This window comes from Macaca mulatta, chromosome 4 (assembly GCF_049350105.2).
Source record: "Macaca mulatta isolate MMU2019108-1 chromosome 4, T2T-MMU8v2.0, whole genome shotgun sequence".
Classification (NCBI taxonomy): Eukaryota; Metazoa; Chordata; class Mammalia; order Primates; family Cercopithecidae; genus Macaca; species Macaca mulatta.
Genome location: NC_133409.1, coordinates 70,993,197 through 71,008,677, shown reverse-complemented (window position 1 = coordinate 71,008,677; position 15,481 = coordinate 70,993,197). Strand labels below are relative to the sequence as shown.

The following is a 15,481-nucleotide window of genomic DNA, read 5'->3' as shown; positions in this document are numbered from 1 at the left end:
GAAAAACTTAAAGTGAAAACAATTCACAGCCAGGTGACAGTGGAATCTGATACAATGATAAAAATGGATTAACTCTTTCTACATGCAACAAAATGAACAACTCTCACAATCACGAAAGAAGCCAGACACAGAGCAGTGCACCGTGTATGATTCCATTTCTATAAAGCTCAAATAAGGGCCAAAGTCCTCTGATATTTACGAGTTAACACAGTGGTGATTTTTGAGGACAGCAGTAGCAAAAAGGAGGAGGTCAAAAGAGCTTGTAGAATCCTGGAAATGTTCCATTTCTTGATCTGGGTAGCAGCAGCATGGATATATATATATATAGTTGGTGTGCTTATAATCTGTTCACTTTTCTAGATGTATATAATATTAATAGTTTATTTAAAAATTATCATGATGATATTTGATATTAGGAAAAGATAAGGGGTTTTTGCTGTTTAACATTGCGAGAGCCCACTCTGAGGAGGCGCTGTGCTTACAGCAAAGCCTCCAGTCCTGTGGGAAAAATAGGAATTATGCAAATAAGGGCACATTGGAAACTATGAAATGCTGGCAAATATAAAACCTATGTTACTTTACTTGAAATCATAGTTGCCTCTGTAATGATAGAGCCTGTTTTTCCAACTTCACTGAAATCCTAAATAAAAATTTCTCCTGTGAGGATTCCATCTAAAGAGCAAGTCGTAAAATACCCCCAAAAGAGAGAAATAAAATCAAGTATAATTATGATAGACAGGAAAACAGGGCGCTATTGAGAGAGAATGATGGAGATTTTCTTAGGATTGGGTGGTCATGAAAGGCCTCTCTGAAGATACGACAGTTAACCTAAGAGCAAAGGATGAATAGAGCCATCACACACAGAGCGGGAAGAGTTTTCCACGTTGAGGGAACAGCATGTTCAAAGGCCCTGAGGCCAGGAAGTGACTGAAGTGGGGCCTTGGAGTGGCTGAAGAAGGCAGGAATATGGTGAGCAAGAAGGGAATGTGGCACACGAGGCAGGAAGAGTGAGATCACACAAGTTTGTTTTATTTCACAGCAAGAATCCAGTACATATTTTAAAGAAGGGGAGTGAGAGGACCTAATTGATATTTTCAAAAGGTTGCTGTAATTGCTTCATACAGACTGGACTGGAGCAACGAGAGTGTAAGCAGATAGACTCATCAATAGAACATTATATAGCAACTCAGTCAAGAGAGGAAGTTGACTTTGGCTTCAGGTGGGGGCAGGGGGGATATTCAGATATACACGATATAGTTTTGAGATAAAAGCCATTGGACTGGGTGATGAATTGGATCTGGTGAGTGAAGGAGAGGAAGGTGTGAAGAGTGACTCCCAAGTCTCCAGCTTGAGCCATAATGAGAGGTGTTGGAAGACAGCAGGGGAAGCAGGTTTAGACTTAACACTATGCAGACACCCGTGAACTAGGTAAGTTGGACACACAGCCTGAAACTTAGGGCAGGTGTTTGGGTTAGGGATGTACCTTTGGAAGTGCTCAGGATTAGAAAGCATTTGAAGTCTCGGGAATGGAAGACATCACTTGGGAGAGACCCTTATTTTTTTAGAGTTTGATAAATGAAAAACAATGAGCAGTGTGACCACATAGAAATAGGTTACAGGTTTCTCCCATCCTGTGAGAAACGATGTGAGTTTTGGACTAGAGTTCAATGCTGTTTCAGATTTGGGGAAAGCAATAGGTGAATGTGGGAAAATCATGTTAAGTAAGAAAGTAATACATTTTATTTTCAACATCGTATTGGAGACTCTTAGAAATGATTGAGAAATGTGGTGGCTCGTGCCTGTAATCCAGGTTGGAGTATTCCCTGAGGCCAGGAGTTTAAGACCAGCCTGAGCATCATAGCAAGATCCTGTCTTTACAAAAAGTAAAAAAATAAAAAATAAAAAATTTAGCCAGGTGTGATAGCACACACCTGTAGTCCTAGCTTCAAGCGGGAGGGTCGCTTGAGCCCAAGAGTTCAAGATTACAGTGAGCTGTGATCATACCACTGCACTCCAGCCTGAGTGACAGAGTGAGACTCTGTCTCTAAAAAATAAAATAATAAGTTGGTATTACAGATGATCCTTGTATTACAGATGATCCTATTGAAAACTAGAAAGATTAATTAAGTTGCTCAAACTCACTTTGGTTAGTGATACATACGTAAAATCAGAAAAGTCCTGGCCTTTCATTTAGAAACTTAGGTGAGTAGCCCCCTATTTGCTGGTTGATAATGATTCCCAGGTGAAATATCTTTCGCGAATCCCAATGGATGTGAGACTCAGCTTGTGCTAATGATCCCTCAGTGAAGAAAATCAATACATGAGTGTGATTCCACAGTCTTTCCTCCAGGCATTGATGGATGAGATTCTCATGCTCCAGGATGAAATCAATGAGCTCCAGTCCTCTCTCGCAGAGGAGCTGGTATCCAAGTCTTGTGAGGCCGACCCTGCGGAGCAGCTGGCCTTGCAGTCCACGCTCACTGTCTTAGCCGAGCGAATGTCCACCATCAGGATGAAAGCCTCAGGGAAACGGCAGCTTTTGGAGGTAACCAATAACTCTAAAGTGGCCTCCTCACTTCTGAGTTAACTTTTAACATTATGTTACCAAGTATGTGGGTTACTTACCTATCTACATTTTCATTGCTTCCCTCTCCCCAACTGGGATTTTGTTTCAAGAATGGTCTTCATGGCTGGGCGAAGTGGCTCATGCCTGTAACCTCGGCACTTTGGGAGGCTGAGGCGGGTGGATCACGAGGTCAGGAGTTCGAGACCAGCCTGGCCAACATAGTGAAACCCTGTCTCTACTAAAAATACAAAAATGAGCCAGACATGGTGGAGTGTGCCTGTAGTCCCAGCTGCTTGGGAGGCTAAGGCAGAAGAATCGCTTGAGCCTGGGAGGCAGAGGTTGTGGTGAGCTGAGATTACGTCACTGCACTCCAGCCTGGGCAACAGAGCAAGACTCTGTCTCAAAAAAAAGGTCTCCTGAAGAGAGTACAGTCGATGTGTAGCCACGAATATGTCCTTTGACCCCCTTCTGACTCATTTCAGGCGTGAAATATTGAGAATGTGGAAAGCAAATTCTTGGTAGACATGAGCCTTGTGAAGAATAATTGTAGAAGGTTTGCATAATGGTTAGCTGTGTTTACATGACAGCATTTGACGGATGATATTACTAATACTATAAAGAATAAATCCTACTCAGTCACTGTTAGCCAATTCAAATATAGTAATTCATGAAAATACTCTTGCAATTCTGGTTCCCACATTATTTAATTTAAATATTATTTAATATAGAGACAAATTTGGGCAGCAGTAATATCTGTGTTAAAAATCAGCTATCTTCCTTTTTTTATTTGTTCTCTTGTAAATTCTTGGCCCTAAGCTTCTAGGCTACTTTTATTGTTGCTTCTATAATTTGGTTAGACTGGAGGCTCCCTAAAGACCTTTATAGTATCTATCATCTTGTATCTTTTGGCAGCTTCTCTGACACATAGTGGGTTCTCAATACATTTCTTATTATATGAACCAAATATTATTTTATTTAGCTGCTAATTATAACATAAGGCAATTAACCATGACCCCGTTGTGGGGTGTGTAGTCTGTCTCTAGTTTTACCTATTATGTGATTAGTCAAATAATCTATTGATATATTAGGTTGGTGCAAAAATAATGGCAAAAACCACAGTTACTTTTGCACCAACCTAATACTTCTTGTATTAGAGAAATTTAAAGCCAATGTGTCTGCCCTACTTATTAATTTCCATTTTAAATTGTTTAATAAAATTTTAAAATAATGAATTATTCATAAAATAATTTATAAAATATTTATTTTAAAAGTTAACTTTTAATTCATTTATATTGTCCCCAGTAACTCTATGAAAAACTTGTGGGGGTTTCAAAATGAAGTGATTGGCCTGATTTTTTTTTAACATGAATTATTTGCAATCATTGAAAAACTCAGAGAGCTAACCTAGAAATTTAGATTTCTGCCTTCACTTGAGATGAAAGTTAATAGTGGACCACTCCTTCCCACAGGGATCAATTGCCTGGAACTGTATGTGGCTGCTGTTTTAGGCAGGCCACATGTTTTTCAGTTTGCCACAGTCTCCATCACTTGCTACTCTTCCCAGCCATAGAGGTCCAGTGTCTGCTGCCATTTACCAACTGCTTTATGCCATTGTTTTGTTCTAATCCTTGGCTGATTTCCACCATTTATATTGCTGCCTGGTCGTATAGGTATATTATTTGAGAATACCTTGTTCAACTCTAGATGCACATTAGAATCACTAGGGCGTCTTTTTTTAAATACCAATTTTGAGAGTTACCCCTAGAAATTCTGATTGTTGTTCTGGGATGTGGTCTAAGCAAAGATAATTTTTTAAAGTTTTACCGGTGATTCTTATGTGCAGCCAGGGCCTGGAACCATTGCTTTACTATGTTAAATTCTCAAGATTTTACCTTAGCGTGATCTATGTTACATTTTACTGAATTCATTAGGAGAAGTTGAATGATCAGCTGGAGGAACAAAGGCAGGAACAGGCCCTGCAGAGGTATCGCTGTGAAGCCGATGAGCTGGACAGCTGGCTCTTGAGTACCAAGGCCACTCTGGATACTGCGCTGGGTACACCCAAGGAGCCCATGGACATGGAGGCCCAGCTTGTGGACTGCCAGGTACCAAAGGATGTAGAATTAAAGAATATAAAAACAATGATTTCTGTAGAAAGTAAAACATGTTTGGGGTTTTTTTTTTTTTAAGTCTTTTTTGTTTTTTGTTTTAAGTCTTACCTAGGAAGAAGGAAGACGATTTTTCTCCTTCTCTAATATAGTCTCCATTTTAGAGGAAAACCCTGTAGCACCAAAGACTTATTCCAGAACATGAAAGTAAAAATGTAGGGAAAACCTTTGGAAATGTAAGATTAAAAGTATACCAAATTTTAAAAAACACGTGAGAGCAGCCACCTGAAAAAGAAATCAATCCAAAGCAGTAATGTTTCAAAAAAGAGGATTCTCTTTAAATTAATAAGAGTTGATTATGTGATGTCTTATTTTTATTAGCCATAATTATCATAATCTAACACAAAAATAACATAATAGTAATGGATAACACGAAGGCAATGGCCTTTTCTCCTTATCTGTTGACTATATAAAAATGTTTTTCAGCTGGGCGCAGTGGCGCATGCCTGTAATCCCAGCACTTTCGGAGGCTGAGGTGGGCAGATCACAAGGTCAGGAGATGGAGAACATCTTGACCAACATGGTGATACCCCATCTCTACTAAAAATACAAAAATTAGGCAGGCATGGTAGTGCGTGCCTGTAGTCTCAGCTACTCTGGAGGCTGAGGCAGGAGAATTGCTTGAACCTGGGAAACGGAGGTTGCAATGAGCCAGCATTGCACTACTGCACTCCAACCTGGGTGACAAAGTCAAAACACTATCTCAAAAAAAAAAAAAAAAAAGGTTTTCATGTTTTTTTTTAAAATGTGTTTTTGTCATTTCATAATAGCTAATCTTAAAATAGAGAAAAATTGGCAGGGCACCATGACTCATGCCTGTAATCTCAGCACATTGGGAGGTCGAGGCAGGCAGATTTCTTGAGTTCAGGAGTTCAGGAACAGCCTGGGAAACATGACAAAACCCTGTCTCTACAAAAATACAAAAAATTAGCCAGGTGTGATAGCACGTACCTGTAGTCCTAGCTACTTGGGAGGCTGAGGTGGGAGGATCACCTGAACCCGGGAAGTCAAGGCTGCAGTGAGCCATGGTCCCACCACTGCATTCTAGCCTGGGCGACAGAGTGAGACCCTATCTCAAATAAAAAAAAAAAAAAAAAAAAGAAAAGAAAAATTGAGAGGCTCAGGTAATTTTTTATAGACCCCTCTAATACCATAACAATTAAAAATAAAAGTCACCAGACACTGTGACTGACACCTGTAATCCCAACACTTTGGGAGGCTGAGGTGGGAGCACATTGTTAGAGACCAGCCTGGGCAACAAAGTGAAACCTGGTTTCTGTTGAAAAAATAAAAAATGTAGCCAGGTGTGGTGGCACATGTCTGTGGTCCTTGCTACATGGGAGGCTGAGGCAGGGGGATCCCTTGAGCCCAGTAGGTGGAGGCTGCAGTAAGCCATATTTATGACTATGCGCTCCAGCCTGGGTGACAGAGCAAGACCCTCCCTCAAAAAAAAGAAAGAAAGAAAAAAAAAGTCTATAGACTACTCACTCATCAAGGCCATGGGAAAACTACAAAAAATCACGAAAGCCTGTCTGTTTGGTAAAAGACTCCAGAGGTCTGTGTTGCACTGTGGGAAACAGTCTTTGCAGAGGCTGGGGAGATGTGTGAGTTCATCCTTATTTCTGTTGCTGCAGAACATGCTGGTGGAAATAGAGCAGAAGGTGGTGGCTTTATCAGAGCTGTCAGTCCACAATGAGAACCTGCTGCTGGAGGGCAAAGCTCACACCAAGGACGAGGCCGAGCAGCTGGCTGGAAAGCTGAGAAGGCTCAAGGGGAGCCTGCTGGAGCTGCAGAGAGCCCTGCATGATAAGCAGCTCAACATGCAGGTGAGGGTTCCAGCCGCTGGCCCACAGCCGAAAGTTGGAGCACTGTTCACGTGCTCCTTCTAAGGTGTGCCAGGTAAAAGGAACAGGTTGGCGGTGACGCATACTCGCGTATGTACCTGCTTTACAGTGACATTTTAGTGTGCAGTTTTAAGTTTACACTCTTGGACTTTGCAAATAGATTTTGTTAGGACTACTAACAACAGCAGTTCAGCGGAGTGGTGGAGGCAGAAAGCACTCTGACATGAAAGTGACAGTGAGAGGAGAGGAACTGGAGAGGGAAAGTAAAGGCTGCTCCAGGAGTGTTGCTGTAAAGTGGTATACAGAGGAATGAGATAAGCTCTAAGGAGAAGGGGGTCAAAGAAAATTGTATCTCTTTTTTTTACTTATACATTCATCACAATGTGAGTGTTTCATTTTAAGATCAGAAAAATAGTAAGTTTACACGTTAATGGAAATAACTCAATAGAGGAAAAATTGATGAAAAAAGAATATGAGCAGGGTGCTGTGGCTCACGCCTATCATCCCAGCACTTTGGGAGTCCGAGATGGGCGGATCACTTGAGGTCAGGAGTTTGAGACCAGACTGGCTAACATGGTTAGCCAAAAAAAAAAAAAAAAAAATTTGCTGGGCCTGGTGGTGGACAGCTGTAATCTCAGCTACTCAGGAGGCTGAGACAGGATCATTGCTTGAACCCAGGAGGTGAAGGTTGCAGTGAGTCGAGATTATGCCACTGCACTCCAGTCTGGACGACAGAACAAGACTCTATCTCATAAAAAAAAAAAAAAAAAAAAAACGAAAGAAAAGAAAAAGGAGTGTGATTGCAAGAAAAATCTTGTTGGGGAGGGAACGGATAGGATAAAAAGTGCACTGGCTGGGCGCGGTGGCTCACACCTGTAATCCCAGCACTTTGGGAAGCCGAGGCGGGTGGATCATGAGATCAGGAGATGGAGACCATCCTGGCTAACACGGTGAAACCCCGTCCCTACTAAAAATACAAAAACTTAGCTGGGCATGATGGCGGGCACCTGTAGTCCCAGCTACTCGGGAAGCTGAGGCAGAAGAATCTCCTGAACCTGAACCCAGGAGGTGGAGGTTGCAGTGAGCTGAGATTGTGCCACTGCACTCCAGTACGGGAGACAGAGGGAGACTTCGTCTCAAAAAAAAAAAAAAAAAAGTGCAGAGTTTGGTCTTCCCTACCCTTCTTGCTAAGTAAGCCAGGGACCAAATAGTTGAGAAGCCCATTAGCTGCCTCAAACCTACAAGCATCTGATGGTATCATCTGCTTCTTCTTGTGGCCTAATCCAAACTGTGCCTTCCTTTACCATTTACACCTTTCTCCTGCAATAATGGTTGAGACCAGGCCAATCTGTTCTCCAAGTAAAATGAGGAGCAAGGGAAAGCGTCTATATTGGAATACAAATACTGGTAGGAAGTAGGACATAAATATTGTCATGGAAACTTCATGGAAGGTCACTGTGATTGCTACTATTTTCTCAGTGTGAGGATGATTGTTAGGACTAACTTATGTATTTTTCTTCAGCTTTTTGCTGATCATATGATGATATGATGTGGAAAACCAAACTTAACTAAAAATTAGAAGCAGTGGAGAAATTTAGGAAGATGACTGGCTTATTACAAAATATGAAGTTAAGTCATTGAAAACCATAAAATAATCCAACAAAAAATAAAAATTAAAAAATGAAATCGGCCGAGCACAGTGGCTCACGCCTGTATCCCCAGCACTTTGGGAGGCCAAGGCCGGTGGATCACCTGAGGTTGGGAGTTTGAGACCAGCCTGGCCAACATGATGAAACCCCATCTCTACTAAAAATACAAAAATTAGCTGGGTGTGGTGGGGCATGTCTGTAATCCCAGCTGCTTGGGAGGCTGAGATGTGAGAATTGCTTGTACCTGGGAGGCAGAGGTTGCAGTGAGCTGAGATTGTGCCACTGTGCTCTAGCTTGGGCAACAGAGTGAAATTCTGTCTCATTAAAAAAAAAAAAAAAAAAAAAAAAAGTCAAGAATTTATAGTTTTTATATAGACAAAAAGCAAGTTAGAGGAATAATGTAATATTCCATATAAAATTTTGTAGAGAGTTTTGAGGGGTTATTAGTCTTATATATGTGTGTAGGTTTTGGTTTTTTTTGAGACAGGGTCTCGCTCTGTCACCCAGGCTGGAGTGCAGGGACGCAATCTCAGCTCATTGCAACCTCTGCCTTCCAGTCTCAAGTAATGTTTCTACCTCAGCTTCCCGAATAGCTGGGACTACAGGTGTGCATCACCATGTCCATGTCCAGCTAATTTTTGTGTTTTTTTTAGAAATAGAGGTCTCCTAATGTTGCCCAGGCTGGTCTTGAACTCCTAAGCACAAGTAATTCACCCACCTCAGCCTCCCAAAGTGCTGAAATTATAGGCATGAGCTACCATGCCTGGCCAATCTAATCATATATTAAAATATAATATTACAATAATTAAAATAGTTTGGTGTTGACACAATAAATATGTGAACAGAAAATTAAACGATAACTATTCCAGAAAGAGATTTGGTATATAAAGGAATTTGATAAATATTTTAGGTGGCATTATAAATCAGTGGACAAAATATGACTCACTCTGTAAATAATCACCTGAAACATGGTAAACTGTATTTTCTACCCCATATTTTACAGAAAAATGTATCACAGATGGATCAAAGATTTAAATATAAAACTTAAGTCCGCAAGGTACTCAATGTATGATTTTTTAAAAAAATCTTAGGATAGGGAGAACTTTTGTCAGTATACCCCAAATCCAGAATTTTATAGCTTCTTTTAAAGTAGTACATGGGCAGGGCGTGGTGGCTTATGCCTGTAATTTCAGCAGTTTGGGAGGCTAAGAAGGGAGAATTGCTTGATCCCAGAAATTCAAGACCAGCCTGGGTATCACAGCAAAGCCCCATCTTTACAAATAATAAAAAAATTAGCCAGGCATGGTGGCACACACCTGTGGTCCAGCTACTAAGGAAGCTGAGGTGGGAGAATCCCTTAAGCCCAGGCGGTTGAGGTTGCAGCGAGCTATGATTGTGCCACTGCACTGCAGCCTGCGTGACAGAGTGAGACACCAACTAAACAAATAAACAAATGGGCCATGGCTCCCACCTGTAATCCCAGCACTTTGGGAGGCTGAGGCGGGTGGATCACCTGAGGTCAGGAGTTCGAGACCAGCCTGGCCAACATAGTGAAACTCCTTCTCTACTGAAAATACAAAATTAGCCAGGTGTGGTGGTGGGAACCTGTAATCCCAGTTACTCGGGAGGCTGAGGTAAGAGAATCACTTGAACCTAGGAGGCGGAGGTTGCAGTGAGCAGAGATCACGCTGTTGCATTCCAGTCCGGGCAATAGGAGTGAAACTCCATCTCAAAAATAAATAAGTAAATAAATAAATAAATAAAAATAAAACCACTACACAAAAATGGAAAAGTTCTGTATGATCCCCCTCCCCCGCCCCCAAAAAAGTAACCAAGTTGAAAGACGTAGACAAGGAGGGATGAGTAAAACAAAATAAAACAAAAGACATAGACAAACAGGGAAGAAACTATATAATTCACAAATCTTTTGTAAAACAATAAGGAAAGATCAAATAGTAGAATATGGACAAAAGATATGAAGAGATAATTCACAGGAAAAGAAATACAAATGGACAATGAACATATGAAAAGACATTTGAACTCTGTGTTGGATAAATAGATGCAAATAAAAAATACAACATTTCACTTGGATTTACACACTTGAAAATGCACATGCAATGTGACTTTGTAATTAAAGTCAAAAGAAAAGGTTACAGATACTAAAACAACAAAAGTAGAATGATTTTCTAGCTGTAAAAGTAGACAGCAATTCACCTAGTTTTGTAAACAACTGTTATAGGTAGAATACGTAATGCTTTCTTCTATTTTCAGTGGTGATCTGTGAATGAACTTAATTTCTAAAGAAGCTTAAATAAAGGAAAAGCCTTGAAAGTTGCCTAGCAATGGGATGGGGATAGGGATAGCAATCATTTATAAAGCTCTTATTACTCCCTTACCCCACCTACCTACCCCTAGAGGCAGGTAGTAAGGGAACGGGTGGCCTGATACTCCCAAGCACAGGAGAGATTAAACAAGGCAGGAACCACAAATTCCAAGGCCTCATGGCCTGGGAAGGGCAAACCAACGAGGGAAGCAGGCCCAGCCTGGCCCTTGGCAAGGCTCCTGTCTAAGGAGCAGCTGTTACTCAGCTCTAGCTATTATCACACAAGAATTTACAAGTGGCATTGCTGGATCTTCTACTTTTTCAAGAGATAGGGAATTTAGATTTATTTCTTAAGCCTCCCAGTTTTTAAACGTTGACATTTAAATCTAAAATTTTTAAATAATTTCTGTGCCAAAGAAAGCATATCCACAAGCCAGGATTGAAATCTGTTTATCTTTTTCTCATTCATTATTAACGAGGTGACCTGGGGCAAGATCCTTAAATTTCCCACAACTTTCTTACGGATCAGTTTTCTCATCTGTAAAATATGGATAATAATATTTAACTTTAAAAAATTCTTTAGAACATGTGGAAAAAATAAAAAGGAAAAAAATAGTGAGGATTTAAATGCAAGTAATACAATAAATGCTCAAATTGCAGCAGTTAAAATAATTAATAACAATAACCAACTGTTTCCAAATCACGTTATTTGAAACGGAGAAGCTTCTGCTATGCCGAAAGGCCGGGCTTGAGACTTTAGCGGGCTGGACTGAGCATGCGCACACCCCTGTGGCGTCGACACCCGGCAGATGCTGCCCAGGTCCGTGGGAGTTGTTTAAATTGAGTCAAGTCCTGACTCTGTCCACATTGGGTGACGTGTAAATACAGAAAAATGTGGTAGTGTTTTACTACATGAAAATTGGTTACTGTTTATTTTTAAACTATCTCTAAATTCCATCGTCTTTCATCTAATGAAGTTCCCAGCATATAAAATATTAATAGATCTTTTAAAATAATTAGAGCTTCCTGGAAGATTGCTTTTCCATCTGTGGGAAGAAAAGGAGCCCTGTTTACATTATTATTGCTATGGAAAGGATCATGTCCCTTTATGCAGAAAACTAAAAATAATTTGGAGTTTATCTGAAATTAATTAAGTTAATTGCAGAAAACAAATCTTCCATTAAATGCAGCCGTCAGCAATATTAATACCCTTTAATTGGGGCTTGGATGATTCAGGAGGGTTGGAATACCTTCCTAAGTCTGTAAGCACACCATTACTTAGTGCTACTGAAGCTGGGAAATGGTAATACTTCTTACCTCCGTTCTTCTTCACTAATTTGACTTACATGGGTATCAGTGAATGACTACGCTTTTTTTGTTTCCTATCAAATAGACTGCTTCTCTATATGAAGAACCACAGATCTTAAGGGTATGTAATAGGATCTCCTGAATTTCGTGGTATCTTCATGAAGCTAGGTCTTTTTCACACATTATCATTCATTAAAGGAACAGAGAGATTGCCCCATAAAATAATAAAAAGCTTTATAAAGAAATGTTTTATTTAATGTTTAGCATTGCCCAGTCCTCATTCATCTTCCAAGGAATGTTCCTGGCAAAAGTGGTTACTGTTCTAGTTTTTCCAAAATAAGCAGTTTATATAGCCCCACCCAGTGGGGACTGATGACAGAAGTCACCTAACCTCCCCATTCCCTAGGTATGGCAGAAAACTGTTATCACACCTCAGAGAAAGTAATTACCATAATTACTTTCCTTCTGGTTGTGCCTTCTTATCCCCAGGGGAAAGAGAATGAAATTTGAACTGGATTCTTAATCATGGTTTGCTTCCTGTGGTCCAAGTCTTATGTTTCAAAATGACTAAATCATTCAGAGAAAAATTCACTCACTGAAAAACTGAATCTAACCACATAGAATCTGAATATATAGCTGTGCATATAAAAGTGAGGAAGTTGTTAAGACCTAACATTTCAGTTGTCACTGTTCCAAACCAAATTTGGTGTAAGGAACTTGAGCCAACCTCTCTCAATCAGACCATAGTAACTGGCATAGAAGAGTGTGTTGGGCTCAGGGCTGGGAGAAGTTTCCAAGGGAGTCTTCAGGTCGGGCTCTGAAAAACAAATTTTTGCTGAAGAGAAAAGCAGAGAGGAAGTGGCCTGGATCCCACAAAAGCAAGTCAGCAGGTCATGGCCAGGGCCACTACGTTGGCAGCTGGAGCAGCTCTGATGGGGACAGCTTTCAGTCTCATCCACTGATTTCTTGAGGTCATTCTCTACAGGTTCCTTTTGAACTGCTGTTTCAACTTTGCTTGGAAGAACCAGGTTCTTTTAGAGCTTATTCTTAGAAGATGGTGGATTCTTAGATGAGAGAGAATCTGTTTTCATGCAGAAAATCATGGGCTCCAGTTCTGGGAGAATGCCCATCCACCCAAACTTCCCATCTTTAGGAAAATCACTGCTTATCTTTGAGAAATTCTGCAGAAGGTGGAGAATTTAGTGTCACTAGTCACCAATTCTGAAGGTCTTTCAAAATGCAACTAGCATCTGTTAGACCATTGCACCCCCGTTGTTCTACCTAAATTGTAATCTCTGGCTGGATCATCTGAAAGGAAAGGAAGTCTGAGCTCGGGTGGGCTCAGGATCTGGGAGAAGGTTATGTATACTATTACCTACAGGTTTTACTGTTCATTTAGCTTGAAGCACCGACACCATGTTGCAAAGATAAAGATAAGATCTATTATCTCAGACAATTTAATCATGAGATTCTAATGAAAAAAAGAAGAAACAGAAGGGTAAACAGATCCCATCTATTTCCCCAAAATTGTGAGTGTAAAACTCCGAAAACAAGAGAGAGAGAGAAGGGTCTGTGGGCAGTTAGGTTGGATGAGCTAGAATGGCTGGGTCCCATGTTGTGCTCAGACATTGCAAAGAAGACCCAGTGGGCAGGGGAGCAGCAGCTCCAGAAACAGATGGCAGGGGGCTCCTCTGGAGAAACAACCTGTGAAATATCCTTCCTCTTCCCCATGCTACGCCAGCCCCACTGGCCTCTTCACTGCTCTGTTCTCTCTGAAATGGCAAATTTCTTTCACCTTGGGGTCTTTGTGCCACCTCTTCCCTGGGTCTGAATGCCCTCACTCTAGGTCTTTGCCAGGTTGGTGGTCTCTCATCATGCAGAGTGCAATTGTCTCTTCTAAAGATGCTTCCTTAGACCTCCCTAAAACTTTCTATCCCATTTTCTGTCTTAACGTTTTCTGTAGGCCTTATCACCAGCTCGGTTATCTTATTTGTTTATAGTCTAACTCTCCACCAGGGCCCTCATCTGGCTTCTTTGCAGAGCACTCCCAGCTCCTAGAACAGTGTCTAGTGAGTGCTTAATAAGTAGTAAATGAGTTATATTGAAATTATAATTTATCCAGTGACAGATGAATCTATGTGAGTAGAAAAGCTCTCATTCAGAACTAATCCCGTTTGATGTGCAACATTTTAGGGCCTTTCAAATTCCATTAGAATAATCAGGCAGGAAGGATCAACTCTTGCCTAGGTGCTGAGTCATTACTTTGGTAAGCCAGCTTAGCAATGGGCCAGTTTCTGGTGATGGTGATAGATGGGGTGAAGGGTACTTTTTTAGAGATCTCACCTTTAATTATCATACCACTGACCTCTCAAGGCTCAATTCAGCTTTTGAATTTGTAAAATGGTAACCACATGTGCCTACAGTAAATGACTTTTTTTAATGTGCTAATTGATGGTTCTGAAAGAAAGACTCTTCAAGAGTTTTCATCTTTGAGTACAGTCTATTGATTATGTAGGTCAGTCTATAAATATTATCATATAATAGCAGACTCTCAAAGATAGAGAATTCTAGGAATAATTTAAATCTATCACCTTAGTAGGGTAGACACTGAAGGTTACACAGACCAGTATCAGGGATGAGGCTTCCTTCCTATTCAGTGTCTTGGGACTTGAGTTACCTGCGGTGAAGCTGCGGCTCTGTGACACAGAGGTCAAGACCCTGGGCTGTGAAAGGTAGAACAGAGGATGTCCAGCCGGCCTGGGAAACTCTTGTTTAGACTCCTTGCCTCTGTGCTGCAGTACATTTTCTCCCATATGAACTGAGAATCAAGTTTAAGTTCTTACTGAATTCCAGAGAGTATGATGCCTTACGGAACTGAACTTTTTGCTTCTCAAAGATATTAAAACGTCTTTGATTAATAATCTTTTAGAACCTCAAAGATATTAAAATGTCTTTGATTAATAATCTTTTAGAAAAGTTTTTAGGAAGATTATTCTAAAACTCTTTCATTGGAGCTGGATTAGAGAAAGTGGCATAGGGCAGGGCAATGCTTTCACGGGAGAGGCACAGTTATTATGGGTAATGATCATTTGAGAAACAATTTACCTTTGTGTGACTTAAAAAACAATCTCGAGTTACGTTTTTGTGGAAAAAAATTCTGGAATATCTGATGACCACATTGGTCAGCTAAAAGACTGACCTCTAAATACATGGGTTTTCTCCTCAAACAGTTCTATGTGTGATCATCTGTTTGTTGTTCTTGCTCCTGCAAATGCCATAACTTAGATGGGTTTTGTGTTACTGTTATTTTTTTTTAAATGTGGTTTCACATCTCAATGGAGCCATTTTGGTATCATTACATAGAACGCACCAAAGTAGCCTTCTCTCCCTTTTGGTTAAGGTTTTCCGGTGTGTAGCATGACTTGATTTCTGCCTCGTTAAAAGCAGGGAACAGCACAGGAGAAGGAGGAGAGCGATGTTGACCTAACAGCCACGCAGAGCCCCGGCGTCCAGGAATGGCTGGCCCAAGCTCGCACCACATGGACCCACCAGCGGCAGAGCAGTCTCCAGCAACAAAAAGTAAAGTGTTTCCTACCTCTCTGTAGCCTGCAGATCTGCCCAGG

The 15,481-nt window shown here is 40.8% G+C and overlaps 1 protein-coding gene across 13 annotated transcripts in view; it reads left to right on the top strand.

The window, feature by feature from the left end:
- The window catches only part of SYNE1 (spectrin repeat containing nuclear envelope protein 1), a 529,762-nt gene that overhangs the window by 364,647 nt on the left and 149,634 nt on the right, over nucleotides 1–15,481 (top strand). For 6 of the 13 annotated variants that reach the window (XM_077999556.1, XM_077999553.1, XM_077999559.1 and 3 more), the window contains 4 exons: nucleotides 2,339–2,545; nucleotides 4,498–4,671; nucleotides 6,369–6,560; nucleotides 15,303–15,437. In XM_077999556.1, coding sequence (XP_077855682.1) covers nucleotides 2,339–2,545; nucleotides 4,498–4,671; nucleotides 6,369–6,560; nucleotides 15,303–15,437 — 708 coding nt within the window. The remainder of the gene's footprint in view (nucleotides 1–2,338; nucleotides 2,546–4,497; nucleotides 4,672–6,368; nucleotides 6,561–15,302; nucleotides 15,438–15,481) is intronic. The other 7 variants (XM_077999554.1, XM_077999552.1, XM_028847244.2 and 4 more) reach the window with 3 other exon arrangements.